At 42.3% G+C, this 16,207-nt stretch overlaps 1 protein-coding gene across 1 annotated transcript; it reads right to left on the bottom strand.

Annotated features, from left to right (window-relative positions):
• Positions 1-14,255: 14,255 nt before the first annotated feature.
• HNRNPA0 (heterogeneous nuclear ribonucleoprotein A0) lies at positions 14,256-15,890 on the bottom strand. The gene has a single exon (XM_075209788.1). The coding sequence runs from the start codon at positions 15,735-15,737 to the stop codon at positions 14,850-14,852; it is 888 nt and encodes a 295-aa protein (XP_075065889.1). The 5' UTR covers positions 15,738-15,890; the 3' UTR covers positions 14,256-14,849.
• Positions 15,891-16,207: the final 317 nt, after the last annotated feature.

The following is a 16,207-nucleotide window of genomic DNA, read 5'->3' as shown; positions in this document are numbered from 1 at the left end:
CCAGATGGGGATGTCAGAGGTACAGTACCTGGGTGATCGTGTGGGGGGAGGAAGAGTTAGGTCAGAACCAGCTATGGTAGAGACAATCTGAGACTGGCCCCAGCCCACGACCCACTTACATGTACATGTTACATTCTTAACGACTGCAGGGGACTACATTCATTCTGTCCCAGACTTTAGCACTGTTGTGAAGCCCCTGACAGATCTCACTAAGAATAAACCCCCCAAAATAGTTGACTGGACACCCGCTTGCGAGCTGGCATTTCAGTTGTTAAAGGAATCCCTGGTTCGTGCTCCAGCACTGTTGGCACCTAATTATGTCAAGGACTTTATTGTGCAAACTGACGCTTCACAGTATGGACTGGGAGCAGTACTTACGCAGGTGGGGCCAGATGGGCAGGAGCACCCTGTGGCCTATTTTAGCAGAAAACTGCTAAACCGGGAGGTGGGGTATGCCACAATTGAGAAGATATGTTTGGCCATTGTGTTGGGCAGTGAAAAAGCTTCAACCTTATTTGTATGGACGACATTTAACTGTGGTGACTGATCATAATCCTTTAAAGTGGCTGCAACACACCTCAGAAAAAAATGGCTGTTTGTTGCGCTGGAGCCTTGCACTTCAAATTTATAACTTTGACATAATTCTCAAGCAAGGAAAGGCTCACAGCAATGCGGATGGATTGTCTTGGCAGAAAGATCCGGATCCTCCGGTAACCCTAGCAGACTGCGTACCAGGTACCAAATTGTCGGACATGGCACGCTGGTGACCGCATGTACAAGGGGGGGGGGGGGGGACTGGATCACTGATAAATAACTTCTGGTATGAATTTATTTAAAGGAAATACAGGGCGCTTATTTATATAATTGCATATGCACTTATTTTTTACATTGTATATATTCTGAGATAGGAAATCGCTGTTTCTGTGACCAGGGTAGAAACTCTTTTTCCTGTTTTAACCTTACTAAAGCATATGCCTTATTTCTGATGTATATATCTGATACAATAGGTCCCTTGTGGATGGAGGTCTTCTGTGTATTAGGATGTTTTTCTATGGAAGTGTCATTGTGTGGAATTTGTAAGGTTGCTAATGGTTTTCTCCAATTAGGCATGGAGAGGGAGTCTAATAGCAGGAATTGCTAAATAAGTTTTGTGAGTCAGATGCCTGCTCTGGCCAAAGGCCCAGCAGGGGGTCGTTACTGTGTGGCCTTTGTTGTTCAAACCTTTCTGAACAGTGTGGACAGCATGTGATGCAAGACATCACAGCATTTTTAGAATTTCCATAAGTGTAAATATTGTTAGCTTTCCAATGCATGTAAATCCATGTTTGTGTAAATAGGGTACATCCTGATGCTAAAAATAGCCTGTGTCTGAACTGTATAAAAGGCACTAGCTTGTATTTGAAACTTGTCCTTCTGATTTTCATCTGACCTGATCACACTGGTACCTTCAACCAGTTTGCGAGCAAATAAACATCTTGCTTCAAGACCTGTTTGAAAACATCTTCAATATTGCTATATTTCTGTGATCTGCAGATTAAACCCAAAATCTAATCCGCTCTCCAGCTGTTTCTGAGGTTTGGACCCAAGCTTTCCGGTACCACCGCTCTGCCTGCTACCCATGCAGCCCAGGTCAGTGTAATAGGCCAGGGGGACCATCCACAGCATCCCTGATCGTAGTAAGAGGTTAGGAGTACTAGCCCAGGTACACCAGCATCGAGATATGCTAGCAGCGTCAGTTACCCAGAAGAAACCCGGTACTGGATGCCGGTAAGGAGTCCAGTGGTGGCAGCACATGTAAGCCCCTCCTACTGTGGCAAGAGGGCGCATTTGGGATAATGAAAGGGAATGGTGGCAAAGTAAGCCCAGCCAGTTCCCAGCAACAACAGACAGAGTGGCATAGGCGGTCCACCCTGTCACAGTTGCCCTTTAGGAATATTACTTTTACAAGGCCTATGGTGGGCACTAGAATAATATAGAAAATTATTTGTGTCACCTTTCTAAATTCAAGATCTCAATTCTGTTGTCTTTCACAAATAGAGTCAAATCCACAAGATCAATGGAGAATCTATTAAAGGTGTGTGTGAATTTAAAATTAAACATATTTTTATTTAAATTAGTTATAAAATCCACCGCTGATTTTTCATCCCCCTTCCAAATGATAAATAAATCATCTATATAACGGCCATAGAGGACCAGGCTGCCCCCGAGTCCGCCACCCCAAATGCGCTCCTCCTCAAACTCACCCATATAGAGGTTGGCATAGCTCGGAGCGAACCTGGTCCCCATGGCCATTCCCATAACCTGTAAATAATGTGTACCCTCAAAAAGAAAATAATTGTGAGTCAAAATAAACGTGATACAATCAAGAATAAATTTCTGGTGTGGTTCCGAAAGGCCACTTCGAGCCGAGAGAGTTTTTTGAATGGCATCACTCCCTAAAGAATGTGGTATGTTAGTGTATAGAGATTGAACATCTAATGTGAGAAAACTGAAATCTCTTTTCATATTAGATCCTTAACTAGTTGGAGAAGATGCATTGAAACACGAATATAAGACCTGAGGGAGCACACCAGAGGCTGTAAATAAAAATCAACATATGAGGACAAATTAGAAGTGAGGGAACCTATACCCGAAATAATAGGGCGCTTGGGAGGTGCAATCAGTGATTTTAATTTTAAATTTATTGCGTGGGGCTCCTTGTACTTACTGTTCATTTTATAGGAGGTTCGCACTTTATATTATGTTCTGTACTTTGTTGAGGTCAATTCACATCCTTATGTGTTCATGTATTGGACTGCTTGTGGATTATGCTTATTGGATGTAATATGATTACTATTGCCATCAATCTTATGCTTATTAGTGTAATTTTTGGTTTTCGTGTATCTATTCTCATTTTATATATAATAATCCCATAGTTCATCTATTTATTTATTTTATATATTTTTGTATATTTACTATTTTCTCATTTTAGTTTATTATTTTCTTTTTAGCTCTATTTAGTATTCTAATTGTTTAAATTTTATTTTTGTTTTTTATTTTCTACTATTTTTTCTGTTTATATCTATTACCATTTTTTATTTTTATCTATATACTGTATAATAAAATTCCTTTATTTTAATTTTTAGCTGCTAATTCCGATATGTAATACTAATTTGTTTCTAGATCTGTCTTTATGTGTTATACCACTTTAAGAATTAATGCTTTTGCTACAGCTGTCATAGTAATTATTCTAATGAACTTGCTATGTATACAAGACCCAGGAGATCAGGTGGTCACGTTCATTTCCCTCTGAAAAAAAATCACCTTTAGCGAAGATACGCATCAGGGTACTTATTTTTGCATCAAACACTTTGGAAATGCCTATTGCTTATGATAAGTTTCTTTATGATTCTTACCAGACTCCTTTTGAATATTTTCATTCTGCTGAACTTTGGTAGTTTCATTCTGTCCGTTGAATCATAGATCCATTGTTACGCTGGTTAAACCTACAGATGACTGCAGAATCTCTAATCAGTTCAGACTTACTTCATAAGCATTCGTATCTTTTACTCAGCCTGTGAACAGAGTTTCGTTGTAGAAAGTGTAATGCCAGCACAGTAGAGAACTTTACCTTCTATTACAGAGTAATCTCATATCGGGGCCCGGGCGGACTCACTGGTGGTTAGGTAAGCACTGCCGGCTGGCTCTCCCAAGAGGCCTCAGTTGTTTATTCTTTGGAATAATAAATTGGTTATCTGAAGGATTTATGTGCTTAAGAACATTGGCATTCTTATTGAACCATTATATTGGGCAATTCCAGTCCAGTTGGTCATTGAAGGATCTAATTTATTTTTGCTATCAAGATGTGCACAATTTTTATGTGGACTTTCCTCCTCTCGGCTAAATCCAGGGGCCATTTCTCCCTGCTGATCCTCCTGGAAATCTCTGCGGCCTTCAACACTACAGACCACCCTCTCCTATTGTTGACCCTTCTTTCCCTTGGCTTCTCTGGCTCTGTCATTGCATGGTTCACCTTTTATCTGCTCTTTCTCAGTCTCCATTCCTTACTCTTCCACCCTCCCCTCTGTTGGAGTCCCTTAGGGCTCTGTTCTTGGCCCTCTACTCTTTCCAGGTATACCACCTCCCTGGTTGATCTCATCTCCTCCTTCAGTCTCCAGTATCACCTTTACGCTGATGACATTCAACTCTACATATCTTCTCCTGACCTCCTCCCTCCTCATGTATTTGACTGCCTTTCAGCCATCTCCTCCTGGATGTCCTCACGCTTTCTTAAAATTAACATTGCTAAAACTGAACTTATTATTTCCCTCCTTCTAAATCTTCATTCCTCCATGATCTCTCCATCACTGTTAATAATACCATCATCTCTTCTGTTCCCCAACTCCGCTGCCTGGGTGTCACTCTCGACTCCTCCCTCTCCTTTGCCCCTCACATTCAATCTCTTACCCAATCATGTCGCTTCCAACTACGCAACATCGCCCCCATCCGATCCTTCCTATCTCAAGATGCAACCAAAACCATAATCCACGCACTGATCATTACCTGTCTTGATTACTGTAACATTCTCTTCACTGGCCTCCACCTCACCCCACTTCGTTCTATACTCAATGCGGCTGCAAGACATCTTCCTTTCACGCCGCTCCTTCTGCCTCTCCACTTTGCCTTGTCTTACACTGGCTCCCTTTCCCCAACAGAATCATTTTCAAACTCCTTACACTCACCTACAAGGCCCTCTCCCACTCCACTGCCCCATACATCTACAACCTCCTCTCCATTCACTCTCGCCCATTTCCTGTGATAGGCCAATGACCGTAGCCTCTCCTCTATTCTGATCACCTCATCCCACTCCAGAATTCAAGATTTCTCCCAGGCTGTCCCACTCCACTGGAAAGACCTCCCTCACTCTAACCGACTGTCCCCTAATCTGTGCCCCTTCAAATGAGCATTTAAAACTCATCTGTTCCTCAAAGCCTACAAGCCATCCACCTCCCTCTTATGTTTGCGCTCCTTACGCCTGTTCTTCTCTAATGACTCCGTCCTGTGCCTGCAGTCTGTTTACCCACCCTTTAGTATGTAAGCTCTTATGAGCAGGGCCCTCTTCCCTCCTGTCTTTACAACGTTTCTCCTCCTCCAACTTCCCTGTACTTGCTATGCTTGGAGTCTTGGTTTCTTTGTTCATTGTTCTGTTCTGTATTACTTTGTATGGTCAATTGTCTGTATAATGTACAGCGCTGCAAATATCTTGTGGTGCCTTATAAATAAAAGATAATATTAATAATAAACAGAAAGGGAGAAATTTACTAAAGAACAGTTTTGTGAAACTGACATTTTTCCTTTGTTTTTTTTTGTCAGTTTCAAACCACCAAATTTACAAAAGGCAAAACCCAGGCTTTGCCAACCCTTTCAAAATCACCATTCAGATGTTCAGGACAATTGTCAGTGTGGGGCCCAAACAAAATATTAAATTAATAGATATGAATGTACATGAATTCCCTCAGACAAGTCAAGCTAATTCTTTCTATGACTGCATTTTATTTGCTGTATGTCATTAAGTTTTTTGTTTTATATACATTTTATTTTATTTTGCCCTGCGCCTTTTATATGTTAAATCTTAAATATTATGGGGAAAGGGGGGGGGGGATTCAATTCCCCTCCAGAATAACAGGGTTAAACCTATCACCGCTAATATGGTAAATTTAACCCAGAATTATACTCAAGGCTAAAAACCGGAGCAAAAACCGGCTTTAAAGATTACTGCAGTAATGGTAATTATGCACACTATTACCGTAATAATGGTAATAGTGTGTAGACCCCATTTCTTTCTGCAGTCACGCGGCCAATTGAATATGCCCCTAAGTTTTGTCCTTGATACTCGAACGAATCCACAGGCCTGTAAAGAAGAATATTGCTTGACCACATTAACCCTTTGCTTGCTGGTGTGGGCATTGTTAACATGTTTGTAACAAGGAGCATGGTGTGTAACATCCTGCATAGTTGTAAGCAAGTACCTTAGGGTCCTACTGCCCTGATTCAATAGGTGGTGGCAGTTCATAGGTGTGAAAGAACAGTTTGCAGGCAATTCAACAAATCTAAAACATGTGTGTTTGGTGTGTGCAAGATTGAATAAAGAATCATGTGTAACCATTTACAGTAAACATCCAAGTCAGGGACACAGGAATTGCACTCCTGGCAATAAAAATGCAAACAGCAAAAATTATCAACCTGTAGATTGACAAACGCTGGAAAACCATGCTTGCCATCGTTTAAAAAAAAAAAAAAAAAAGGAAAAAAAGAGGAAAAAACATTAACTGGACATGCTACTCAGCATCAGTCCTGGTCCTTGAAGAGGGCCCGAACAAGTAGTATTGGTATTGGTGGTACCCCTGGAGCTAGCAGGAATATAAAATAAATATAGTGTCCCTTCTAGTAATATAGCAGGCAATTAAATAATAAAAAAAAAAACTAAAAAATAACAGTACCCCACATTTTTTTTTCCTGTAATGGTATTTGTAATTACCGTATTTTCCGCACTATAAGGCGCCTTACATTTTCTCCAAAAACGGCCGTGCGCCTAATAATCCGGTGCGCCTTATGTGTGCACTGAGTTCCCAAAACTGGTAAAATGTTGTTGTGCGATTTTGGTAAGCGCTCCACTTGATTGACTGTCGGACCATTTCCGGCTGACACAGGGACGTAATACGTACACTACGTACGCTGGTTTGTCTAAGGGCCCCCGAAAATGGCACCAGTGAAGAGACATGCCTACAAGGCACAATTCAAACTACAGGCCATCAGTTACGCGGTTGTAAATGGGAATAGAGCAGCTGCGAAAGAGTTCAACATAAATGAATCTATGGTTCGGAAGTGGAGGAAGCAAGAAAATGAACTGGGCCAAGTTAAGAAGACGAAACAGAGTTTCCGCGGGAACAAAGCAAGTTGGCCACAGTTAGAAGACCAACTTGAGCAATGGATTATTGAACAAAGAACAGCCGGGAGAAGCGTCTCTACAGTCACCATTCGACTAAAGGCAACAACGATAGCACAAGACATGAAGATCGAACACTTTCAAGGAGGTCCGTCTTGGTGCTTTCTTTTTATGAAAAGGCGTCATCTCTCCATCCGCGCAAAGACTACCGTGGCGCAGCAACTGCCAGCGGATTACAAAGAAAAGCTGGCCATCTTCCGCACCTACTGCAATAACAAGATTACAGACAAAAAGATCCAGCCCAACCACATCACTAACATGGACGAGGTCCCCCTCACTTTTGACATCCCTGTGAACCATACTGTGGAGGAAAAAGGGACCAGCACGATATTGATACGCACCACGGGGCATGAGAAGTCGGTTTTCACTGTTGTTCTTGGTTGCCACGGTAATGGACAGCAATTACCACCTATGGTCATTTTTAAGAGGAAGACGCTGCCAAAAGAAGTTTCCAGCCGGAGTCATCGTTAAGGCCAATCAAAAGGGCTGGATGGACGAGGAGAAGATGAGAGTGGCTGAGAGGTGTATGCAGAGACCGGATGGTTTTTTCCACGCATCACCGTCCCTGTTGATCTACGACTCTGTCAGGCGCCGCTCGGCGGCCGCCCGCCCGTCCACACAGAACGTCTGGTTGCCTAGCAACCAGACGCATCACTTCCCCTTCCGCCCGGCCAGCTCAGAACCAGAAGCGTCCCCGTTGCTAGGCAACGGGACGCTGCTTAAAGAAAGCGCTACGGCGCTACAGTATGACTAGCGCTACGGCGCTACTGCTATGACAGCACTACCAGCGCTGAGGGCATTAGCTAGCAGCACTATTTAAGGCCCTCTGACCTCACCTCCTGTGCCAGAGTTTCAGGTCCTTTCCTGTCCTCCAGCGTTCCAGGGTTCCTGAGTCTATCTGTTTCCTGACCCTTGCTTTCCTCCAGTTTATTGCCGTTTGCCTGTGACCATTGTGACCCGGATTGCCTTGACTACCCCTTTTGGATCTCCCGTTTGTACCTCGCTGTCAGAACGTTATTGACCCGGCTTTATTCACACCCCGCTCGGATTCTCCTTGTGTACCTACATTGCCCGCACCGTTGCCGAACCTGCCTGTCTGACAATTCTCCCGTGCTTCGCTATCTGACTCGTGGAAGGACCGCGACCTGCGTGTTTCCTGCAGCTAAGCCCATACCTCCTTGCGGGGGTCCCTGGTGAACACCAGGGGCACGTTAGACTCCGCGCCTTCTTCCGAGTAGTGCCAACGATAGCAGGTACGCTATACTAGTCGTGACAGACTCCATGCGCGCCCATCTCACCGCTACTGTGAAAAACCAAGTGAAGCAAATGTATTCGGAGCTTGCCATCATTCCGGGAGGATTAACAAAAGAACTCCAACCTCTGGACATTGGTGTAAACAGGGCGTTCAAAGTGAAGTTGTGAGCGGCGTGGGAGCGATGGATGACAGACGGCGAACACACCTTTACTAAGACTGGGAGGCAGTACCGGGCAAGTTACGCCACCATATGTGAATGGATTGTGGATGCCTGGGCTAAGGTATCTGCTTTAATTGTTGTCCGAGCTTTCGCGAAAGCCGGCATCATTGCTGAACAGCCACCTGACAATGAGACTGACTCCGACAATAATGAGAGGGAACCCGTCATGTTTGATGGCGAAATTGCCCAGCTGTTCAATTCAGACACAGAAGTTGAGGACTTTGATGGATTTGTATGAGAAGATTAAAAAATAATGTGAGTGCATTGTTAATAAAGTTCAACTCACTCATTGTTTTGCTTCCGTTACCTTTTTTTTTTGTAGACCGTGTTTTAGCATGCGCCTTATACTGCGGTGCACCTTATGTATGGGTAAAGTGCAGAAAAAGACCCCGTAATTGAGACTGCGCCTTATTATCCGGTGCGCCTTATAGTGCGGAAAATACGGTACTTACCTCATATCTTTTCTGATCATAGTCTCAAGCAATCCCTTGGAGGAAAAAAAAAAATCCATTGAAGAGATACGAACATCTTTCTTTGGAAATAAGCTAATGTCTGCTAAAGACCACCTACTCGCATGGACCACTAATAAAGGGGAGATAGGTTTTTCTTTAAATTGCTTATGGTAGTTTCGATTCCAGAGCATGACTCTATGTGTCTGGAGTTTGTATGTTATCCCCATGTTTGTGTGGGATTCCTCCCTCACTTGGAATTAGTGGCGATATATAAATAGCTGCTGCTGATGATGATCCTACACATGCTTCTTTGAACTTTTAAAACCGCTGCACCTCACTGTAACTTTATATTCTCCAAACCACTGGATAGTAATGTTGGCAACATGGAGGGCAAAGTCACTGACACTTTACTTTTTTTTTTTTTCCTAATCACTAGCAATTCTGTATTAGGAATTACTAGGCCACTTTGACAGGATGTGAATCTAGCTCCTAATAATATTTTAATATCTTTAATATCTTGTAGATATGTTTTATGATCCAAGTTCATAAAAATGGAGGCAAAAAGTTAAAAAACAAATTATAAGTGGGTGCCCAGGATACAAATTTGTAGCAAGTTTACTCTAGAATAGTAGGTTAGCTATTTAGCAGAACAAATATGTACATGAATAAAATTCCAAGGGCACTAGAACAATGAAACCACCATTTACCAACCATATATAGAACATTTAGACCAAAATATACATAAAAAAGGTTTTTTACAATTAAATGAATAACCCTTTAACCTACTTAATTTTACAAACACAGCTTTTCAGTCAATGCATTAATCTTTTGCATAGCTTTTTAACCAGTTTAATGCAAGTCATTAAGGGGCACATTCAATTCGCTTCCAAGATCACGGCTACCACGGCCATCTCCTTCCCCATACCACTACATCGGAGATATCCCTTCGCACCCCATAGGGCTGTGAAGGGCAATCTGCAATGTTGCTGTACTATAATTGCGCGTAATGTGTGCAGCCGTATGTAGCTGTGATCCCAGAAGCTACTTAAATATGCCTGTGTGTTAATTTACATGCCTTATAAGGAATTTGAGCGTTTCTATACCCAACTACAGCAGCTTTAAAAAGGTATTAAGGATTTTCACAATTTGGTTGCATTTTGGAATCACAGAATGTGAACACAAAATACTCAAATACCAATTAGAAAGTTAAAAATACAATCCATTTACCCCTTTTCCACGTATATATCTAAATAAACCCTGGTGCAATCAGTTATTTTAGAGGTCACAATGGATTGGGGTTTAGTAGTCTACATCTAGAGTGTATCAATCAATTTAAGAGAAATACACAATATTGTTAATGCATTTCTGGACAAGAGCTCATGGGAATGTGAAGACCAAAGAATATTCAAAATAAATCCAATTAAAGGTTACTGAAAAGTATAGATCAGTGAAAGATTATAATATTTTTTCAATGACTGAATGTGCCTCAGAGCACTTTTGGAGAATTTGTCTAGAAAAAGGTCATCTTCACCAAGCATTTGTACTTGGTCACTTATTAGGGAGGCCTATGGCAACACTAAGACTTTTTGTTTTTATGACAGAGATGGGAAACACTTTCCATGGTACATCATATCTGCACACTTTATGGAAGGATAACAAGAGGAAAACTACTTGTTAATAATATAATATCTAGGCTAGATGGAAGACCATCAAACCAAGTGGAAGTCTCTGTAGTCTGAGGTTTCACTTTCTGACCTCAATGCAAGGCACTATCTTTAGCACAAGCTTAACACTGCACACTCACCCTACTATGAAGCTCTTTTGTCTGAGCACAATGCTATCAAAAGAGCAATATATACTGTAGACAAATCTTGGGAGGGAATTATTATTAAATATTGCTTTGCTGTTCATTAGCAATCCCTATCAAACCTGATAAATCTAGAACAATGTTACTATGAAAGGACAGAGAATGCAGTGCCCCAAAATGCAAAACCATTAGTTTTACACAAATAGATTAACTGCAGTTAAAGGTATATCTATCAAGTATTAAAACAAGGGGATGAATATTTATGTACTTGTTTATTTAACATTAAAGAATATTTTGAGTTGATCACCAATTCCCACATTACAAAAAACCCAATACCTAAAAATAAGCTGATAAATCACACATTGGCTTATTTTATATGAATTATTATTATTTTTATTTATAGGGCGCCACAAAGTATCCGTAGCGCCGTACAAGGACAAACAATGGCACAGTACAAGGTGAAACAGCACAGTACAAGTAACAGTAAGCACTATAACTCTGGGGGCTCAGGCACAGCATGAAAGAGAGGGAGGGAGGGAAAAAGTGAGTATAGGCAGGTAACTATGGCCCAAGAGGGTGGGCACAGATGACAGGTTGAGTCACTGAGGGGAGCGGAGAGAAGCGAGAGGAGACAGAGGGCAGAGGGACCGAGAGGAGGTGAGCGGAGTAGCTGGAGAGCGCAGTTAAAAGTGATGGAAACAGAAGGTAGGAGAGCCCTGCTCAAAGGAGCGACCAATCTAAAGGGAGGGGAAGACAGACAGACACATGGATGAGACAGAGAGAGACGGGAGAAACGGAGACGGAGTCGAGGAAGGGGGAGAAGGGAAGAAGGGATGAGAAAGAGAGGTAGCCGACCGGTGGGAGTTGAGGCATGAGACTGGAAGGCTTTGAAGAAAAGGTGGGTTTTTAATGTTCGTTTGAAAGAATTCACTACATTATTATTATTGCCAAGGCTCAAAAGAAAACACTGAACTGCAAAGGAAGGCAATTTGCACTAAAAGGTATGTAGTGTATTTCTTCTCACACAAGCGCGCACCCATTTGTCCACTTCATATTTATCTTTTTTGAAACTGTCCCCATAAAAGCCATCCTATACACCATAATGGAAAGAATACAACAAACGTCACGGTGCTGTCTACAAATGGACGTTAACTCATTTAGGTTTTAAATAAAGAACATGGGAATGATAGGACTGTATAAAGCACACAGGACATTTGACTTGTATTTTTATTACAATTGCTGCAATACATGTATAAATGCATTCTCACTCTATAAATTGCATCTGTAAGGTACATTAGTGGCAAAGCTCTGATTTCAAACACCTTTAGGGGCATATTTAAGAACGCACGATAGTGCTCTTACCGGCTCCCTGGGTGTCCTCCGCAGATTTATTAAAGGTGCATCGCAGCAGATATCATGGATATCTGCTGCTTTGCACTCCTCTTCGTTTTTGGGAGCAGTCACCCTTCAACAGTATGGTGACTGCTCCCAGCTCAAATCTAACAAGTTCCGAAAAAAAACATTTTTTTCGGTAACTTGTCATGTTAGTAGCTTGTCATTATCATAATTGAAAAAATCCAATGATGTCAGCTCTGCTCCGAAGAGCAGAGCTGGACAGTGCATGTGTGGAGAGATCACATGATCCCTCCCTGTCACTCACAGCTCTCTGACAGAGCAAGGATCTTTGTGCGAATGTGCAGTTCTTCGAAATGCACATACGCAATTGAAGGATGAAGATAACGAGGAGGCGATCCGGAAACAGCGCTTCCGAAGAGGGGGGGGGGGTAAGTATGATTTTTTTTTTTATCACAGAAACAGCAGTTTTTCGGAACTGCTGTTTCTGTGATCTGTTGTTCATAAATTTGAGAAATAGTTCAAGCCTTAGCCATGCGATAACGATAACTATTTCTCACTTTTGCCGATGATTGATAAATGTGTCCCTTAAGGAGAAGAGCAAAATAAAGTAAGGTTGTAGTTTGGAGAAATATCTCTAACAACCCTCTGTTAAACAAGGAATGCTCCTATAAATAAATGCACCTTCCCCACCCCATTGAATCTCATGTAAATAATGAAATGTAATTTTTACTTGTGGATGCCTTTATTGTATTAATCAAGCAATGACCCAATTGGCCCTACTGGAAGTTGAAAACTGCATCTTAAAAGCCAAGTTCAGACTACCCAAAAAAACTCATTAGGTATATAATGTAAAACAATACAATTTGTGCTGCAGGGACCACACATTTTCAGTTAACTAGAGGCCTGGAACAGTTAGGACACCAATGCAACCAGTCTACCCTTAGGTCACTGCAGTATTGTAAGGGAGAAACAGTGACCATGGCAGGCAAAAAGATCGGTGATATTAGATAAGCAAAAACTTGTTTTATATTAATGGAAACACATTTAGGGAATGCATTACTTGAATTATATAGCAGGTAGATCACTCCCCTTTACCTCAGAGACAGGCCATTTCTAAGGCATACACACACACATCACAAACTGGATTCAGGTGTTCATGCAGAGTTGCAAGATTTTAAACATGGCCACATATTGTACAAGTAGTAAAAACCTTCGTAACATCTCATACAACACAAGGCTACATTTAGAACAGGGCTTCACAAATTCCAGCAGAAAGATAAATTGTGCCTAACTTTTGGGCGTATGTTTTTTTAAATGTCAATAAATCCACATCTTGCATACCGTTACCCATAGAGAAAAATAATTTTAGCTCTATGCATTGCAGACATTCTTGTATGAGCATAACCTACCTGAAAAGTGGCTTTAATTGTGCAAAGCAGAGAACATTAAAGAGTCCTTAAAAGTTGAAATTGTCATCTTTACAATGACACCTTTAAAAACTAAACAGCATATTTACGCAGTCATGCCAAGTGTCTGCCCACACTAGCCACAAACACAACATCGCCAGCAATAATACATGGACTGGCGTTTAACATAAGCAGAAACCCAAGAGCCATACCTTTTGGAACAGTTCACAAAACATCCCATGTGGACATGACAAACCAAAACACATTTTCTCTTCTCTGACCTCAACTTAACAGATGGTGATGCTATTTAAGCTACCATGTCTGTTGTACTGATCACACTGCTACACAAAAAAAAAAAAAAAAAAAAAGGGTTGTAGAAACAGATGTAGGACATATAACTAGACCTGTGTATGCAATTGAATGGTTTAAATGAACACAGCCATGAAGATAGCTGTGAAATAAGAGATCCAAATGCTTACAAATGCGCGAATATGGCAAAAATTTATCAGAATAATGGGGAGGTATACCAATAAGTAATACCATTGTAGGATACAACAAAAAAAATAGTCAATGCATGCACTTAACTGCACCGAAGATGTAGAAAGAACCAAGACGCCTGATTCTATATTTGTGAGTGTTGATGGCAGTTTATATACAGCAACTTAACTTTTATATTGTCATTGAATTAATTAAAGCGAGATAATTTGTGCAACTGAGAAACCTATAAATCACAAAGCAATCTTATGCAATTTATTACAATAATGGGATCCAACACCTGGTGCAAATCTGGTTTTAATAGCAATGAAAGAAAACCTACAAAAAAGACAATTAATAGACATCAGAAATTAGAGGGGCGGGGAACGGGGGTACATCTAACAATATGAAAACATGTATTTCTGATAACTCCAGAACCACACAAAGCACTTCTGGAGGACAAATAAAAGAAAAAAAAACACCAACTGGAACTATCAGAGTCACACTGTGGACTACTATAGCATCTTATGTGAAACAAACATGCTTTTCTCAAAATCCACATGGAGATAAAGAGTTTAGACAAAATGTAAAACAATGATTAAAAAAAACGAAACATGTTAAAAATAAAATAGTTCAGGTTATGAAAGCAGTCAGAACAGGAAAAAACTCGCCCAACAAATCACTGGCCCATAAACAAATTCCCCCAGGTCGCCTCCTGCTTGGATGTGCAGAGAAGTCAGATTAGCATAAGAAAGAAAGGGAAAAAAAAGCAGGACAGGTATATGAACTAGAAAGCCGGCCATGGCTCAATCCACCTTCACTAACAAACATGAGTCCATGCGGTCGTTCTCCTCCGGTACAGGAGACATTCGGTTATCAGGGTTGTAACAGTCTTTAGAAGGAGCTCCCGCTGTACGAGCTGCCCCCGCCATAGCCGCCTGCACCGTAGCCTCCCCTGTAGGGCCCCGAGTTGTTGCTGCGGCCCCAGCTGCTGTTTCCGGCGCCTTTCATGGGGCCATAAGACGACTGGTGCTGGTTGTAGTTGCCAAAGCTATTGTAACCGTTCCCGTAAGACCCTTGCTCACAGTAACCTCCGTACGAGTTGTAGCCTTGGTTGCCCCCGCCATAGCCCTCGTACCCCCCGAAGCCATCTCTGCTGCCTCCGCCAGAGAAGCCGTTCAACGATCCGCCGCCACCGTTGCCTCTCCCGCGCCCTCCGCGGAATGGCCTGGAGGAGCCTCCCTGGATCTCCTCCTTCGGAACAGCCTTTTTCACCTCCACTCGGTGCCCGTTGATAGGATGAAACTTCACCACCGCCGCCTTGTCCGCAGCGTCGTGGTTGGAGAAATATACAAAACCGAAGCCGCGCTTCTTGCCGGACATTTTGTCTGCGATAATCTCCACCTTCTCCACTTCGCCGAACTGGGAGAAATGCTCGAGCAGATCGCCTTCTTCTATGTCTCCCTTTAGCCCGCCAATAAACAGTTTCTTCACCTTGGCGTGGGCCCCGGGCATAGCAGAGTCCTCTCGAGAGACTGCACGTTTTAACTCCACGTTACTCCCATCCACCACGTGTGGGGAAGCGGCCATAGCGGCGTCTGCCTCTTCTGCACCAGAGTACGTTACGAAGCCGAAGCACCGGGAGCGCTTTGTCTGCGGATTAATCACCACAACGCAGTCAGTCAACTGGCCGTAAGTCTCAAAGTGGCTTCTTAAGCCGGCCTCGGTGGTCTGCACGTTGAGCCCTCCGATGAAAAGCTTGCAGAGCTGAGCTGTATCCATGTCGACTCTCCGGTAGCCCTCGCCAACACAAAACTCGCGGCACGTTGCTGTTGCTTTTTATTATCAGCGCGCGAGAGAAGGCAAAGGGTTGTTTGGACTCTCTTTGACGTCACGGACATACTAGAATAGCTTCCGGTCACGCGACCTGGAACAACTAAAGTTCTCAGCGGCAAGAGGTAGCGCGTGCACAAGAACTCCACGATGAAAGTGGCCGCTTCAGTATTAGTGGCGGGGTGTGGTCACATGATCGGTGGCCTAGTAGCTACACAGCCTGTCGCCATGTCTGGTAATATTAACACACCATCGTCACAATGACGCTTGTAAACCAGGGTTTCTCAACATTTTATTATTTTAATATAAAGTAAAGCAGTACTTCAATATGCACCCCGTGTGTTGGTGAATGTTACAAGAATCCAAAATGTGCCCTCATTTATATTAAACCCCCTTCCTTGTGGGTGTTACATTGATGA

Source organism: Mixophyes fleayi, chromosome 4, assembly GCF_038048845.1.
Source record: "Mixophyes fleayi isolate aMixFle1 chromosome 4, aMixFle1.hap1, whole genome shotgun sequence".
Classification (NCBI taxonomy): Eukaryota; Metazoa; Chordata; class Amphibia; order Anura; family Limnodynastidae; genus Mixophyes; species Mixophyes fleayi.
This window is presented reverse-complemented; position numbering and strand designations above follow the sequence as displayed.

What these genes read in the sequence shown, in the direction of transcription:
- HNRNPA0 (XM_075209788.1), bottom strand. Translation starts at nt 15,737, where the DNA reads ATGGATACAGCTCAGCTCTGCAAGCTTTTCATCGGAGGGCTCAACGTG.